The sequence below is a fragment of the Ambystoma mexicanum genome, chromosome 12 (genome assembly GCF_040938575.1).
Source record: "Ambystoma mexicanum isolate Mex_15411 chromosome 12, UKY_AmexF1_1, whole genome shotgun sequence".
Taxonomy (NCBI): domain Eukaryota; kingdom Metazoa; phylum Chordata; class Amphibia; order Caudata; family Ambystomatidae; genus Ambystoma; species Ambystoma mexicanum.
Genome location: NC_090936.1, coordinates 440,185,738 through 440,200,053, shown reverse-complemented (window position 1 = coordinate 440,200,053; position 14,316 = coordinate 440,185,738). Strand labels below are relative to the sequence as shown.

Here is a 14,316-nt window from a genome sequence, read left to right as displayed (position 1 = left end):
AGACACTGAACACGCATAGCAAGAAAATGAAAACATGTGGTTGAGTTCAATCTATAGGAGGTTTGAGTTTGGCATATGGTTTGTGTAAAGACACTTACCCAGATATCACATTTTCCAGGGAAGAACCTCTCAGGAATGCGGGCTGCATAAATTAAGGCCCCCGTTATGTAGAGACTGCCCATGAGAAACATCCAGCCAACCTGACCCATTGTCTCAGCCTTCAAGAAACCCTCAGCGATGGCAAAGTGCAGAGTAGGGATAACGCCGCTGAGGCCCAGTCCAATAAAAACTCCTAGTGAAGCCACCCAAAGGAAATTGACACATTAAAGGATTTACTTGAGCAAAGTTCCACAGAAATTAAAAAAATGTCATTAACAGGGAGACACAAAAGTTCATTAGCATAACAGTTTTAGCGCCGGTACAGATTTACCCTTAATAGACACCCACCTAAATAGGAAAGATGTACACATAAAAATGTTAGTGGTCTTTTGATGCAACAAAAAAAAAAGTAAGATAGCTGTGCTGGAACTCTGCCATGTCCTTCAGGCAGGAATCAGAGTGTTAAAACCCTGCTATGCAGCATTAGGTGTCTTTTCTACATACATCTTGGCTTTCTACCTTTATTAATCATAGAATTCCAATAGTCATCACTCTTATCTTCTGTTCTTGAAACACTACAGAGGTTGTGCATGTCATCAGGTAGATTTGTAATGTGGCTATGACAAATTGGTACTAGTTGGTCGCGTTCGCCTTGATAAATAATTAAAGCTTTGATATTCTTTTGTTTCTTGGAACACAATTCTTACTTTAATAAAGTACACTTAAAGGATAAATTCAGCCAACACGTGTTTCGACACAGTCTTTCCCAAGGCATTGGTGACAACTGGTATTCTCCCTTGTTATAGTGGGCAATACTTGAATGAAGCTCCTAAGTGGCTTGGATTTGTGTACTGGATCCTTCTTAATGGCTCTGAAGAATGAGGTGGTCCTGAGATGTGATGATGCTTATATTCACTCTCTCTTCTTAGCCCAATGTATGGACCTCATAAGGAAGGGGTGTCCTGTCTGGAATCATCCCTGGGCATCCTGCATTGCCCAGGCCTTGCTTTTTCAATTGATGTATTTCAGATGTAAAACTTATATTTTGTGAACAAAAAACATGCTTGGAGCTTGTATAACTAATGCTTTTTCAGGCTCAAAATGAATACCATGTGAACATTAAAAATGGAGTGAGCGCATTTGAAACTTGAACTAACTCTATAGCAGCTGAGCGATGTACAAGGTTTGGGTATCGAGTGTTTGGGCTGGCATCTTAACCGAGGCGCATTACAATGAGTTGCACACTGTGCATCCATTGGGATTAGTTCACAGTCAGGTGCTCTTGAAAATGCCACGTTTGGAGAGATTTGCAAAATTGGATAATTGTGGGGGCATTCAGAGACGATACTTTGATTGAGTTCCAGAGGGTGTGTGTGCGACAAGAGAAGGATTGTTTGTGGGTCTTCTAGTTTGGCGGCCTAGTTGTGATTCGAGCAGTGGATTTGTAATACCCTGTCGTCTTATTCTTTTGTATACAAATAATAAAGTAATAAAGCTTTGCCTTTCTGGAAAGAGGGTGCACCTAGCCTTTTTTCCCTAGCGTGTTGTATTTTCTTGGCCTGATCGCTGGGAGTTGGCCCACATTCTTGGTGACCCCCGATGTGACCCCAGTGACCCCTGCAAAGACGGAGGATTCCTGGCTGCACATCCGCAGAGGCCACGCCCACCTGCAGCAACCAGTCCCCCTTGAACACAACCTTTGAGAGTTTTACAGGAGCCATGTTATCGAATTACTGTCTGTTCTTTGGAGCAGGGCGCTGTCCCCAGATTGTGCAGGCTGTTGACGGGACCCCGTGACGGAGGACTTCGGGTGAACACACAGATTAAGAGCACCCCCTTAAGAAGAAAAATAAGCGGTGTATGAGGGGAGAGTATGAGTGTTGGGAGTTGTAAAAGAGTGGGCATATATGTGTGGCAAGGAGAGCTTGGATTGGTGGAGTAGAAAACCATGTGGTGGTGTGTATATATTTGTATTGAGTTTTTATGTTAGTTTGTGGAATAACGGGATCCTTTCTTTAGGTAAAAGGGTAGAGGACAGTGCTGTATAATGGAAGCAAAGAGGATATGGATTAAGGCTCAGTGTATTCAGTGAGTATGGGATCTCTCTGTTCGATATATAGGGGGAGTGTGAGAATGAAAAAGTAGTTGTGGTAGAAGCCCTTAGTGGCATAGGATCGTCTCAACCGATATAGTGGGGGTATAGTGATTTTATTGTTGATGATCTTTTTGTGGTGTGATTAGTAGTGGCTGAAGTAAGGCCGATTGACGTGTGACATAGGAAGGGATTAAGACATGTGTAATTTTGTGTGTGTAGGTGAAGAGGGGTGAGTGCAGGGTATAATAAGGGTGTATGGGGTGGGATACGAATTGCTGGGGCAGTATAAGGGCATTGGTAAGAATTGTATGAATAATTGAGTGGGGGGGTAGCTTTCATGGAGCCAACAACCCAGTTGGATTACATGTGCAAAGGTCTTCGGTTGTATACCATAGGGAATGGTGTGCGGAAACAAAGGGAGGGATGTTTAGGCCACGGCCGTACTAGGGCACAAATAATAGAGAGCTACTAAGTCACATGTATATGTTTTTAACAGCTAAATATAAGGAAAACAAACTAAAAAACAGAAACGAAGTATTGGAATTGTGGAAAATAGTGGAAGATTTGGATGAGGGCTCCACCGATTCTTCCAAGGCAGTATGTGAAGTGGTCATCCTGTACAGTACTATTACTACTGCCGGTACCATCCCGAGCGCCCCCTGTGGCTCACAGACAGGTGTCCTCCGTTATGATGTGTGCCGCATCGGGATACACAAATCCCATGTATGCCCCATTGCCTACTACAGCACCCTGCCACCCATGTTGGCACACTATCAGCGCCACACACGTTGGCGCACTATCAGAATCTTCTGCATGGGTTTCCCTGTACAAGAACGGGACCAGAACCATTTTGCCAGTCAAAAATGCACTATTCCCCTTTAAATTTAGAGTTGGCATGGGCATAACCATGTCCAGCTGACCCCGCCCACCGCCGCCTCACCTCAGTCCCCTTTGTATCATCGGACACAAGACAACCAATCCTGGCAGCATTTTAGTACGGGGGACGGTGGGTGGGTTGGATGGAGGAAAGGGGACTATGGACTAGGAGTACTTCAGTCACTACTGTGAGTATCTTTTTATTTCTCCTATGTCCCATCCACGTTCCTCCATGCTGCATGGGCAATTACAAGGCCCCATTTAAACTGGGAGGGGGATGACATGCAAGTTCCTATGAGCTGTTAGCAAACAGATTTTTCAGCTGCCCCTGACCACAAGCTGCATCTGACCTAGCACTGGTGGTATCTAGGAAGTAATGTTTACAGAAGGCCGATGGGGATGCCCAAGTTGGCCCTTTGCTATTAACAGCCCACAGCACATACAGCTGGTATGCCATAGGCTGTGGCTTTTTAATTTTTGTATTTATTGTTGTGATTTAGTTTACATGAAACCTTACGCTACATTCATCTAAAAAGTAAAATACATTCAAATTTCCTACATTTCAAGTACAATCAATCATACTTAAAAAACGAACAAGTGCAAGAACAAGAGACACATTTTGACCCCTCATAAGTCTAGACCACAGAAACTCCTTTGAGTTGTCCGAGGAGAAGCTGTCGCCTTATTCAGAAAAGGCATTCATTCTAATCTATGTTAACGAATGGCAATCCATGATCCAATGTTTTGCTGTTTCCATTGTGCTGGTAGAATAACAGAAATGACAATCCAAAGAAGGCACATGCCCTGAAGAGGCTATGCCCCAATGTTTAGTCCTGTCTTTGGACTTAATTTGATTCAACCTAAAACACAGGTATGTTGTGCGTGCCCTTTTAAAGGGAAATCATTTAAGATATGGAGATAGATTGCCAAACCTTCTAGGGAACCTAGCATATTCATGATAGGAAGAATATGAACTCAAAGCTTCCAACGTCATTCTCCAATCATCCCTAAACAGTTTGTGTTTCACCCCTTCAGGATTGCCCGCTAATTCCAACTCAGATGACCTAATACGAACCAACAGAGAGCACATCAATCCCCTGAAAGAAGAAACTGATTTCACAGAGGAGTTTAACAAAATCTGATGGAAATCCACAAAGAGGTTGTTATGAGGAGGAGACAGGATCTTATGGAGGGTTGACAATTTTTTCCACTGAAATCTGGCATTATGTGAGATCAAATTCAACTCGTGTCAGATAATTGCATTGGGGCTAGAACTAGAAAGCCCCAGCACATTTTTCCAAAGCATACCCTGCATGGGATCTAGGCATGGGCCAAGAGTGGAAGATGCCATGCCTAAAGTGTACAATATCACAGGCTCAATCTTCCCTAAATAATACTTTATGACCGGAAAACAAGAAAAAACACATAGTTTCCTAAAAATCATCCCCATGTGAGACACTAAGGCGAGTAACTTGTTAGTCAACATGTGTCTCCTCTCCTTTATCAATATAGAATTAGTCAGATTGTAACCCAAATAGCGGAGTGAGGACACCTGCTCGACCGTTGGTCCCCAAGGTCCACCACATGGTTTTGGGCTTCCTAGTGGACGTAAAGACCACCACCTTGGATTTGCACCCGTTTACCAAAAGATCATTTTTTAAGGTATAGGGGAAGAAGATATTCAATTTAATTTGCTGCCCCCGCGGAGTCCTATCAAAAATGATTATTTTGTCCGCGAACGTCAACTAAAGAAGTTTCAAGTGTCCAAGTTTGACGGGTATCACCTCATGACCTGACCATAAATCCACAATATCCTGTAGGTAAAGATTAAAAAGAGTAGGCGCAAGAGTGCAACCTTGTCTAAACCCCAGGTTGGTGGAAATAAGCCTAGATACTGCACCTTCCTTGTCAAGGTGAATCCTTAGCATAGAATTTTTATGAAGCAAGGCAATCAGTTGTATTAATTTCTATGTTGAGTTTAATCAGTTTATCCCATAGCAATTGTTGATTGACACAGTCGTAAGCTTACGACAGGTCCATGGAGGCATATAAATGTGGCCACCCTGGAAGCCCTTAACCATATGCCACAGATGTTTCAATTACGTGCCCGTCTGACCACGAAAACCCACCTGGAAACATGATAGGTGACATTTGCATTCAAGAAGTTATTCAAGTTTCTTAAAAGCAGTATCGAGAAAGCCTTGCTAGAGGAGTCAATAAAGGCAATCGGTTTATAGTTGCCCGGATCGATAGGCTCACCCGTTTTAAAAATGGGAATGATAATAGACTCGGCCCAGGAAGCAGGAAATATATGCGAAGCGTAGATGGCATCAAAGTGGGGTTTTAAGAAGTGGCCCCATGCAATAGGGTCCTTTTTTTTAACCAAAAACAGGCAGCAGCCAATCCTGGCCAGGGGTCCTGGATGGTTTCACTTTGTTAATGGACCATATGAGGTTGTCCACTGCCCAAGGACACAAGTCAAATGTAACTAAATTGTCAACCCAATCGAGCCTTGTGTAGACTCCATCGGTATATTACATTTTTGGGAATAAAAGGAGACCCAGGTGTCTTCTTGGGTAACATTCACCATGCTGACAACCCCAGCCTTGGACCTCTCTTTAATCAAAGACCAGAAGTCTCTGTAATTGGCATTCAACAGACTCCTCAGCATAGCCTGGTTGTCTCTTAGCAAGAGATCACACCAAAGGGATTTGACCAGATTTTTTAGTCGTAAACATTCCTGCTTCTTGAGTCTAATAAATTCAATGATGTTTAGCGCCCTCTTTTGTCAATAGCCTGATGGTACAATGTTTTTGAGTCTTTGAGATTTTTATTTTAAGATTAAAGGAGATCTTCTGAATGCAGTAAATGATGCGTATATCCAAGGGTGTGCTGGCTAACTGGGAGGTATTATTGCCAATGGTTAAATCTTCCACCGTAATGAACAAATCTTCACAGAATAGATGCTTTGTAAATTTGGCATACAACTTGGAATCCGAACAGCAAGTTAGACTGTGCTTGTCTGATTGGATTGGAAACAACAAAGGACAGACTTTGTGGCAACGGACAGGTAAACAAAGGTAACATTTGATTATCAAGTGGTCACTCACGCCCGGATCGTGAAAACTCAGATGACTGCCAAGGATTTAATTGTTGTGGAAACAAAACAGTAATCTATCCATGAATCAGAATCCCCCCATGCCAAGTATAAGTGGATCAACCCGGAATTTGAGTAACCTCCAACTGGTACAGATTCCAGTGAGCCAAAAAGGTATGCCAAATCTGTACAAGAGCGCAAGTTATATCAATGGCCCTCGGTACAATTAGCATTGAAATCACCCCCAATAATCAATGCATACTGGTGACCCTCAGTCAGCCAGGAATCAAAGAGATCAATCAAACAGGAATGAAACCCCTCAATAGAACCGTTGGTGGGGTTCCAATACACATTTACCAAGATAACCTCGATATTAGCTTCAGAAAATATCATCTGTATGGCCAAAATGTCTTCCTCAGTAAAACACAATCTATATGTAACATTTAGCTTACTGTTGATGGCTATAGCCATCCACCGCTGGATCGCCCCTTAGCCCCCCGCGTCGCCGGAATAGAAAAGGTACAATACCCCTCCAAAATCAAGTGCCTGCATGCATAGTTTCCTGGATAAAAATACATCAAAATTGCGTAGACCTGCTGAGCCATACACGCAAGAAGTTATTCCAGCCACACATTCTAAGAAGCCAAACTGATTTTAGACAGGCTAGGATTTGTTTAGACCCATTGTTAAGCAATACACAGGTTTTCATGGCAGATTACACCCCTGACCAGTCTTGGCCTTCCTTCGTTTTTGAGTTAGTAGGTCATTCTGATTGAATAGAGGCCAAGACCTGTGAGGTAATCTCATCCAAGTTCACCAGTAGAGTTGGTGTGATAATAGGTGGTGCGAAAAACTACTTTGCGGCATCACTAGACTCAATATGAAACAAGTTGTATCCCAAATCTTGAAATATCTCCCTCTGTCCCCAGACCAGGTTTGCTACAATTTCTGAATAGAAATGTGACACCATGCGGTTGGTCTTATGCAACGAGAAGGAAAATAATTGTATGTCCCCTGAATGTGAGGATCTCAAAGTGGGGATCAAAGAGAATAGCTCCAATACCTTTGACCTATTCTGACGTTTCTGACCATGTTTTTGTTTATTTACTTCCCAACCCAAGACTTTAATAGAGCAAGTGGTAATAGGATTTGCTACAATTAACTATCCCTGGGTAGCTTCTATCATCTTACTTTGTGTAGAAGATACCAGAGAATTGGCTTGAAACCTGCCGTTGATGGGTGGTAAGTTGCCCAGTAAAGCTTCAGAGATCTTTACCACCAGTATATTTAAGGTTGGAACTATAGGCAAGTCCACATTAGCCAAATGTAATGCCTGACCCAACAAAATTGGATGCCCCTGTGACTAGGTTCTCACAAGAGAATCTGTGGGTTTGTCTTTAGTTTTGTTGCACTCCCAAAACAAAGTCAGTTTAGATTGTTGCACTTGGAACAACACTTCTATTTGGTTTTGAGGAAGGGGAGGAACTTGCTCCCTCCTCATGCTCAAGTCGGTCGCAGGCAGAAAAGTGACCACATTGGAATCAATGATGGGATCAGTGCCCATCTCTCTACAGCTTGGCGAATTGGTGCATGCTTGTTCCACTGATTTATGACCTGAATCAGCTTTTCCCTCGATTGCCCCATGTTTTATTGCTTCAATGCCCCTCTCCTGATTATTAGATGTCACACACAGTTCACTCCTGTGGCCCAAAGAGTCTCCTGCTTCAACATTCAAATCGATAACAGTATCAGTTACTAAATATAGATTTACATGTTTTTTGGAGATATTCGCAGGTCTTGACCAAGGAGCAGGCTGATAAATGTCTTCTTTCCCTTAGTTACCTTCCTCTTCTTTTTCCTACTCATCTGTTGTAAGTAAGGTGGAGAGAAGTGATCCTCCATACCACCCTGAGAAAACTCGACAGCATTACAACTTTCGAGGGACAGATTTCTATTGTTTGTGAGGGCAACTCCCCTCCTTTTAGACCCATTAAGGTGGTTTGCAGACATGGGCGGGGAATGGTTCATAGGCCGAGGTTCCAGGACCCTGTCAGACAAGAGACCATCTACCTCCCTCTCCACCAACCTCCAAGGGAGAATCCCTGATGGGCAGAAACATAGAAGTTACAATGCAATTCGCCAGAGGTGACGGTGAGTCTGAAGACAGTCACATCCATAACAGGGCGGTCAACCTCCCCAGAAGAGACTCCCGGGTCTCCTTGTGCCCCCCTATATTTAGGGGCACAAAAACCAGATACCCAATTAGTCAACAAATCCCCTAAAAAAAAACTCCATAATGGACAGTTTCTCATTCAAAACATTCAATAATATGATTCCAAGAAGGCAGGGATTGTGAGGGATGAGTCAAGTGAAGCAGCAATACAATTTGGGAGGAACCAGGTGGGACATCTGGGCGTAACCCCAGCAGGCTTGAAGGTTACAGAGCTTCCGGGAAACGTAGGAGGGTTCACAGCATACCCTCTCATCCGAAGCAGGACACCGTACAACATGATTCCCCATGGCATACCCATCACTAACAGAACGCTTCCTCAAACAGAGCTCCAGAGCGGATCACCCTCCCCGCCCCAGGTTAAGAGCATTGCTGAAAAGGGTGGCACACAACAAGCAGGGAGGGACGGGCAAACCAGGCGCGAGGGAAGTGGTATGCATCAACCATCAAGTTGCCAATTAAACCCCCACGTGGTACATTGAACGCTTGCTCCAGTAAGGTCCTCTGGCAAATCAAGTTGGAGGCCTGCGCAGCATTGACCCCCAATTAATTGAAGGAAGAAGCAGGGTTTTTAACCCACATAGGCTTCACTTACCGAGGCAGGAATAAAACACCAGCACAGGTAACGGACCGAGGGCTTAAAGGCACTAAGAACTAAGTGGAATCACCCCGAGCCATATTGTAGGCAGCGGTAACAGTCCTGGATGGTGGGAGCATGAGAAACGTGGTCAGGGAACACCCGCATCCTATCTTATCTGGGCGAGGGGGTGGCCCTGCAGAAGTGGAGGTGGGGGAGCCCGAAGATCATCCGAGAGGCCTTGGGGGAATCTACGACTAACCCAGCAACAGTGCAAAGTAAATAAAGCCTAGAGAGTTAAGAAAGGTGCTCAACCAATGTGAAAATCCTAGGGAAGGAACCCGCAAACAGAGGACAATGGGCCCCCGAAAGCTGAGCAGCACGTTTCCTGGGTACACACCCAATTAGAGATACGGGAAGATAGGAAAACTTAAAGATGCACCTGGGATCAATGCATGACTATCAACCCTTGGAAACAAATAGAAGAGGAGAAACCTAAAGGTAATGCGCCGGATATAGGACAACTACACTACTCCCATGTCCAAAAGTAAGGGAAAGACCAACGGTGGGTCAGAGAAACTTAAAAAGAAATAAGAACAGCAGCATTAAAAAACGGTGGTCCACAAGCATGCCAAGACCCCAATAAACAAAGCCAAGTTAGTGAAGAGGCCACCAACATGGCAAGACGACTTTCAAAATTGTTTTAGAGAATTCCAGGCTCAATTTATAGTGATGTTTCAGAGGCAATTCTTCCTGTTAAAATCAAAACTGAAGCAGTCACTGCAGGAGGTGAAAGTCGAAGTTGCAAAACTGGAGGAGAGGGTGGACACAGTAGAAAGAGCGGTACAAGATATGTTGGAGGACACAACACAGAAAGACGATCTCATAATCTGGAGATTCACTGCAAAGATTTGGAGAACCGTTCCCGCAGATCCAATATTCAGATCAAAAAATTAGCAGAATCAGTGGAGGATAAAGACCTAAAAACTACAGCACAGCAACTATTTGCAGACCTCCTCCCAGGGGAGGAGGAGGAAACAGTCAACATAGATCGTATTCAAAGGGTTGGCCCGAAATGGACAGAACCGGGGGCACGCGTCCAAGAGATGTTCTGACAGAAATTACTTCCTACACCCAGAAGGAAGCGATATTGAGAGCAGCACGGACATCAGCACCTATAAACATCAATGTTTCAGAAGTACAATTGTATCAGGACTAAGCTGAGTTAACACTACAAAAGAGGAGAGCTGTGGGCCCGATTGTACGGTTTCTTGCACAAAAGCAAGTGAGATATAAATGGACATTCCCATTTGGTTTGATATTTAATTGGGAGGATCAGCAACACCGAATCATCAGCTGTGAAGAAGGAATGTATATCCTGCAGATTCCAGAAGAAGGCGAGTCTTTTAACACCACAAGAAAGGCAGAATGGCTGCAAAGAAAAAGCCTGAAACCATGGGAATGGCTATGAAAAGCGACAAAAGGAAATGAACACTCTCCGATCTTTGAATTTTGGAACCCACATGAGATGTGAAGGGGACTTTGAGGAGAAGCTCCGCACCTGAGGGAAAACGCCACATAAGCGGGCTTTGAAGAGGACACGCAACACAAGTAAGATGGTGGTGTCAAGGGACCACAATGCACCGGCCAGTCGATTGAAATCTCAAAGTGGGGTTTAAAACTCCTCACAAGGTCTCTCTGGGTTGTATATGGGGCCAATAACATCGGGCACTCAGCCTGGGCGACCTTAGGAACTTTGGCCCTCCCCAGGGACTGGGGAAAAGTTGGGGAAGAAGGCAGGATGTGGCGGGGTACGGACGTTGTAGATGTTTGTTCCGTTGGGGCGGAAATTTAAGAGGCAAGGACAAACACAAAAGCCTGAGGAAAGGCAAGCATGCTTATCAAGAAGGAAGAGGGACAAAGGGGCTGGTAGTACACAGGAGGTTATGGTAGTACAATGAGGAATATCAAGATTTTATCCCACAATATCAGGGGGGTATCAGGTAATATTATCCCCATATGTATGGTCGCCGTATATAACATCGCCGGGAAAAGGTTGTGGCGATATTATATGGGTGACCATATATATGGGGACGGGGCAGCAAAAAAAAAAGGGTTTGGGGTTTGCGGGGGTGTCCCCCGCATGTTCCATGCAATAATGTCCCCACAAAAAACTGCAATTTTTCAGCGACATTTTTGCATGGCGATATTTTTGAGGGGGCATTATTACATGGAACCATCAGGGGGATGAACTCCCCGGTTAAAAAGAAGAAAACAGAGGAGTCCTTGAAAAGGGCGAAACCAGATATCCTGATGTTTCAAGAAGATCACGTTACTTACCCCTGGTAACGTTGTTTCGACTGGATGTTCCTCCCACGTATTCCTCATCTTTGATATTCAATATCCAGCTTCAGCTGCTTCGGCAAAAAGATTTTGGCAGAGGGCGCTGTGCGTCGATGCCGTAGACTCTATGTCCCTCAAGGGCCTCTGTCTCGAGGATGATGTCATCAAAGGCATATATAGCACGCACAGCACCCGTTGGCTTCAGTTCTGTTTTTCTTACAGTAGAAATACCTGCATAACCACAGGATTGAACTTACTCAACTTTGAAGGAGCGAAAGCTGTAATAGCATGGGAAATTCTACTGTGGGGTAGGTTGGGAGGGCAATGAGGAATACATGGGAGGAACATCCAGTCAAAAGAACGTTACCAGGGGTAAGTAACTTATTCTTTGAATGGATTGTGTCCTCCCACGTATTCCTCATCTTTGATCGACGCCCAAAGCAGTATTAGATTTGGCGGAGGGAGTAAAAATTTAGTTTTTTAATGGTTTTCATGAACCAAATGCAGGACAGCTTTCCCAAAGCTTCCATCCTGACCAAGGGAAAACTAAAGGCAGTAATGTTTCATGAACGTGTGAATAGTAGACCACGTTGCTGCCTCACAAATATTTTTAAACGGTACACCCCTTTGCAGGGCTGTAGAAGTAGCCATGCCCCTGGTGGTATGGGCCCTTGCCTGCCAGTCTAACATTCAGAAAATTGCCAGAATGATCGACCGGGATAAGGTCCGTTTAGTAACAGCCTGATCCAGCTTGTGGCACGTATAGTCAATGAAAAGCTGATCATCAATACCAAGTTTTGATAGCCCAGATATGTAAAAGCTCAGAGCTCTGCGTGGGTCCACCCTATGTAATCTCTCCTCCTCTTTGCCCGGATGAGGTGGGGGATAGAAAGAAGGTAAAACAATGTTCTGCCCTATGTGAAATCAGAAATAATTTTGGGTAAAAATTAAGGCTTTACCCTCAGAACAGCCATAGCCTTATGGACGATAGTAAAGGGTGGCTTGGTTGAAAGTGCCTGCAATTCACTCACTCTATGGACTTAAGTTAAAGCTACCAAGAGAATGGTCTTAAAAGTTAACAACCTTAATGGACAGGAAGGTAAAGTTTCAAAGGGTGCACACATTAGACATTCTAGTACCAGATTAAGGTCCCAAACTGGAACCTAGAAAGGAGATGGGGGAACACATTGGTGAGCTTCTTTAGAAATGGTGTCACCAGTGGAATTTTGAAATATGAACCTTCTTCTGACAGCGCTTAAAGATGGATTGCGCCGCTAAATAGCCTTTAATAGTTCAAACCTGCAGCCCCAGATTGACTAAGGATAGTAGAAAGTATAATACCTCTGGTGTTTTGCACAGAAAAGGGTCTACATTCTTGTCTGTGCACCAGTTGCAGAATGTGTTCCAATGGCAACAGTACAAGGACTTTGTTGCTGGCCTTCTGGCCGAAAGCAAAATCTTCATTACATCATCCAGGAGATCCCAATGCTTGTAACTCAGCCTTTCAGAAACCATGCGTGAAGCCTGAATGTCTTGAACTCTGGATGGAGAACCCAACCTTCCTCCCTTGAGAGAAGGTCCCCTCTTATTGGAAGATGTATTGGAGGGCAGATGGACATTTCCAGAAGATCCAAGTGCCATGTCCTCCTGGCCCAATGTGGGGAAATTAGGATCATGCGTTTCCTGAACGTTCTCAACCTCCTGATCACGTGAGGAATGACGGGGACTGGAGGAAATGCGTACAGGAGTGGACAGTCCCAGTCCACTACGAACGCGTCTCCTAGAGCTCCTCTTGGGGGAAATTCCCTGGAGCAATACAGTTCGCACTTCAGGTTGACACTGGTCGTGAACAGATACACTTGAAGGGTTCCCCAAAGGGTAAAGATCTCTTGAAGGACTTCCTGAGCTAGTTTCCACTCGTAGGAGACTATGCTCTGCCTGCTCGGAGCGTCTGCCACCGTGTTCTCTTCTCCGGCTAGGTGAACTGCCGATAGAGATTCCTTCTTGAATTGCCCAGTACCAAAGAGCTGCATTGCCTCTCTACACAGTGGTAGTGACCCTACTCCTCTGCTCTTGTTGAGGTAGTACATGGCCACTGTGTTGTCCGTCATTATCAGGACCTTCTTTCCCTGCACAGAGGCCAGAAAGGCCTTCAGCGCTAGTCTGATTGCCCTCAGCTCAAAAAGATGAATATGGAAGTTGGACTCCGATGGAGACCAACGACTGCTGATTGTCAGGTTGTTGGTGTGGGCTCCCCATCCCGTGAGTGAGGCGTCCGTCACTACTGTTATCTCCACCCATGATTGCCAAAAGCGTTCTCCCTTCAGAATGTTGTCCTTGTCCTTGCAGGACCATCATAGAAGATCATGTGCGACCCTGCTAGGAACCTGAAGTAGGTCCAACATGTTTCCTGGGAACTGGGATCATTGTGTTCTGAGGGCCCATTGAAGGGATCTCATTCTCAGACGGGCTTCTGGCACCAGAAACATGCAGGATGCCATGAGGCCGAGCAACCGAAATAAATAAATAAAATCGAAAGCCGGGAGATGCTGGGCACTCTGAAACTTGGTGACCATCTGAAGAATGTCTAGAGCCCTCACCTCAGGTGGCAAGCTCTTTCTCAGCCCCGATGAATTGGAGCTTTTGAAAAGGTGTCATATGGGACTTATTGTAATTGAGTGAGAAGTCCATTCAGTGAAGCAAGTGGCAAGTCACGCTGAGCTGATGCAGGACTTGTTCGGGAGAAGGCACCCTGATCAGCCAATCGTCCAGGTAGGGGTAGATGTGAATCTCCCTCTCCTGAGAATCACTGCCACCACTGCCATCAGTTTGGTTAAAACCCTTGGAGCAGAGGTTAGCCCAAATGGCAGAACTTGAAACTGATAATGATAACCGCGAACGGCGAACCTCAGGTATTTTCTGTGCTTGAGATGTATTGGCACATGCAAATAAGCATCCTGAAGATCCAATGACACCATTCCATCCTGGAGTTGGAGGGC

General features: G+C 44.7%; 1 protein-coding gene across 5 annotated transcripts in view; it reads right to left on the bottom strand.

Annotated features, from left to right (window-relative positions):
* Positions 1 to 14,316, bottom strand: part of ADIPOR2 (adiponectin receptor 2) — a 421,991-nt gene that overhangs the window by 44,668 nt on the left and 363,007 nt on the right. For all 5 annotated transcript variants that reach the window (XM_069628629.1, XM_069628627.1, XM_069628630.1 and 2 more), the window contains one exon: positions 99 to 292. In XM_069628629.1, the coding sequence (XP_069484730.1) occupies positions 99 to 292 (194 nt within the window). The remainder of the gene's footprint in view (positions 1 to 98; positions 293 to 14,316) is intronic.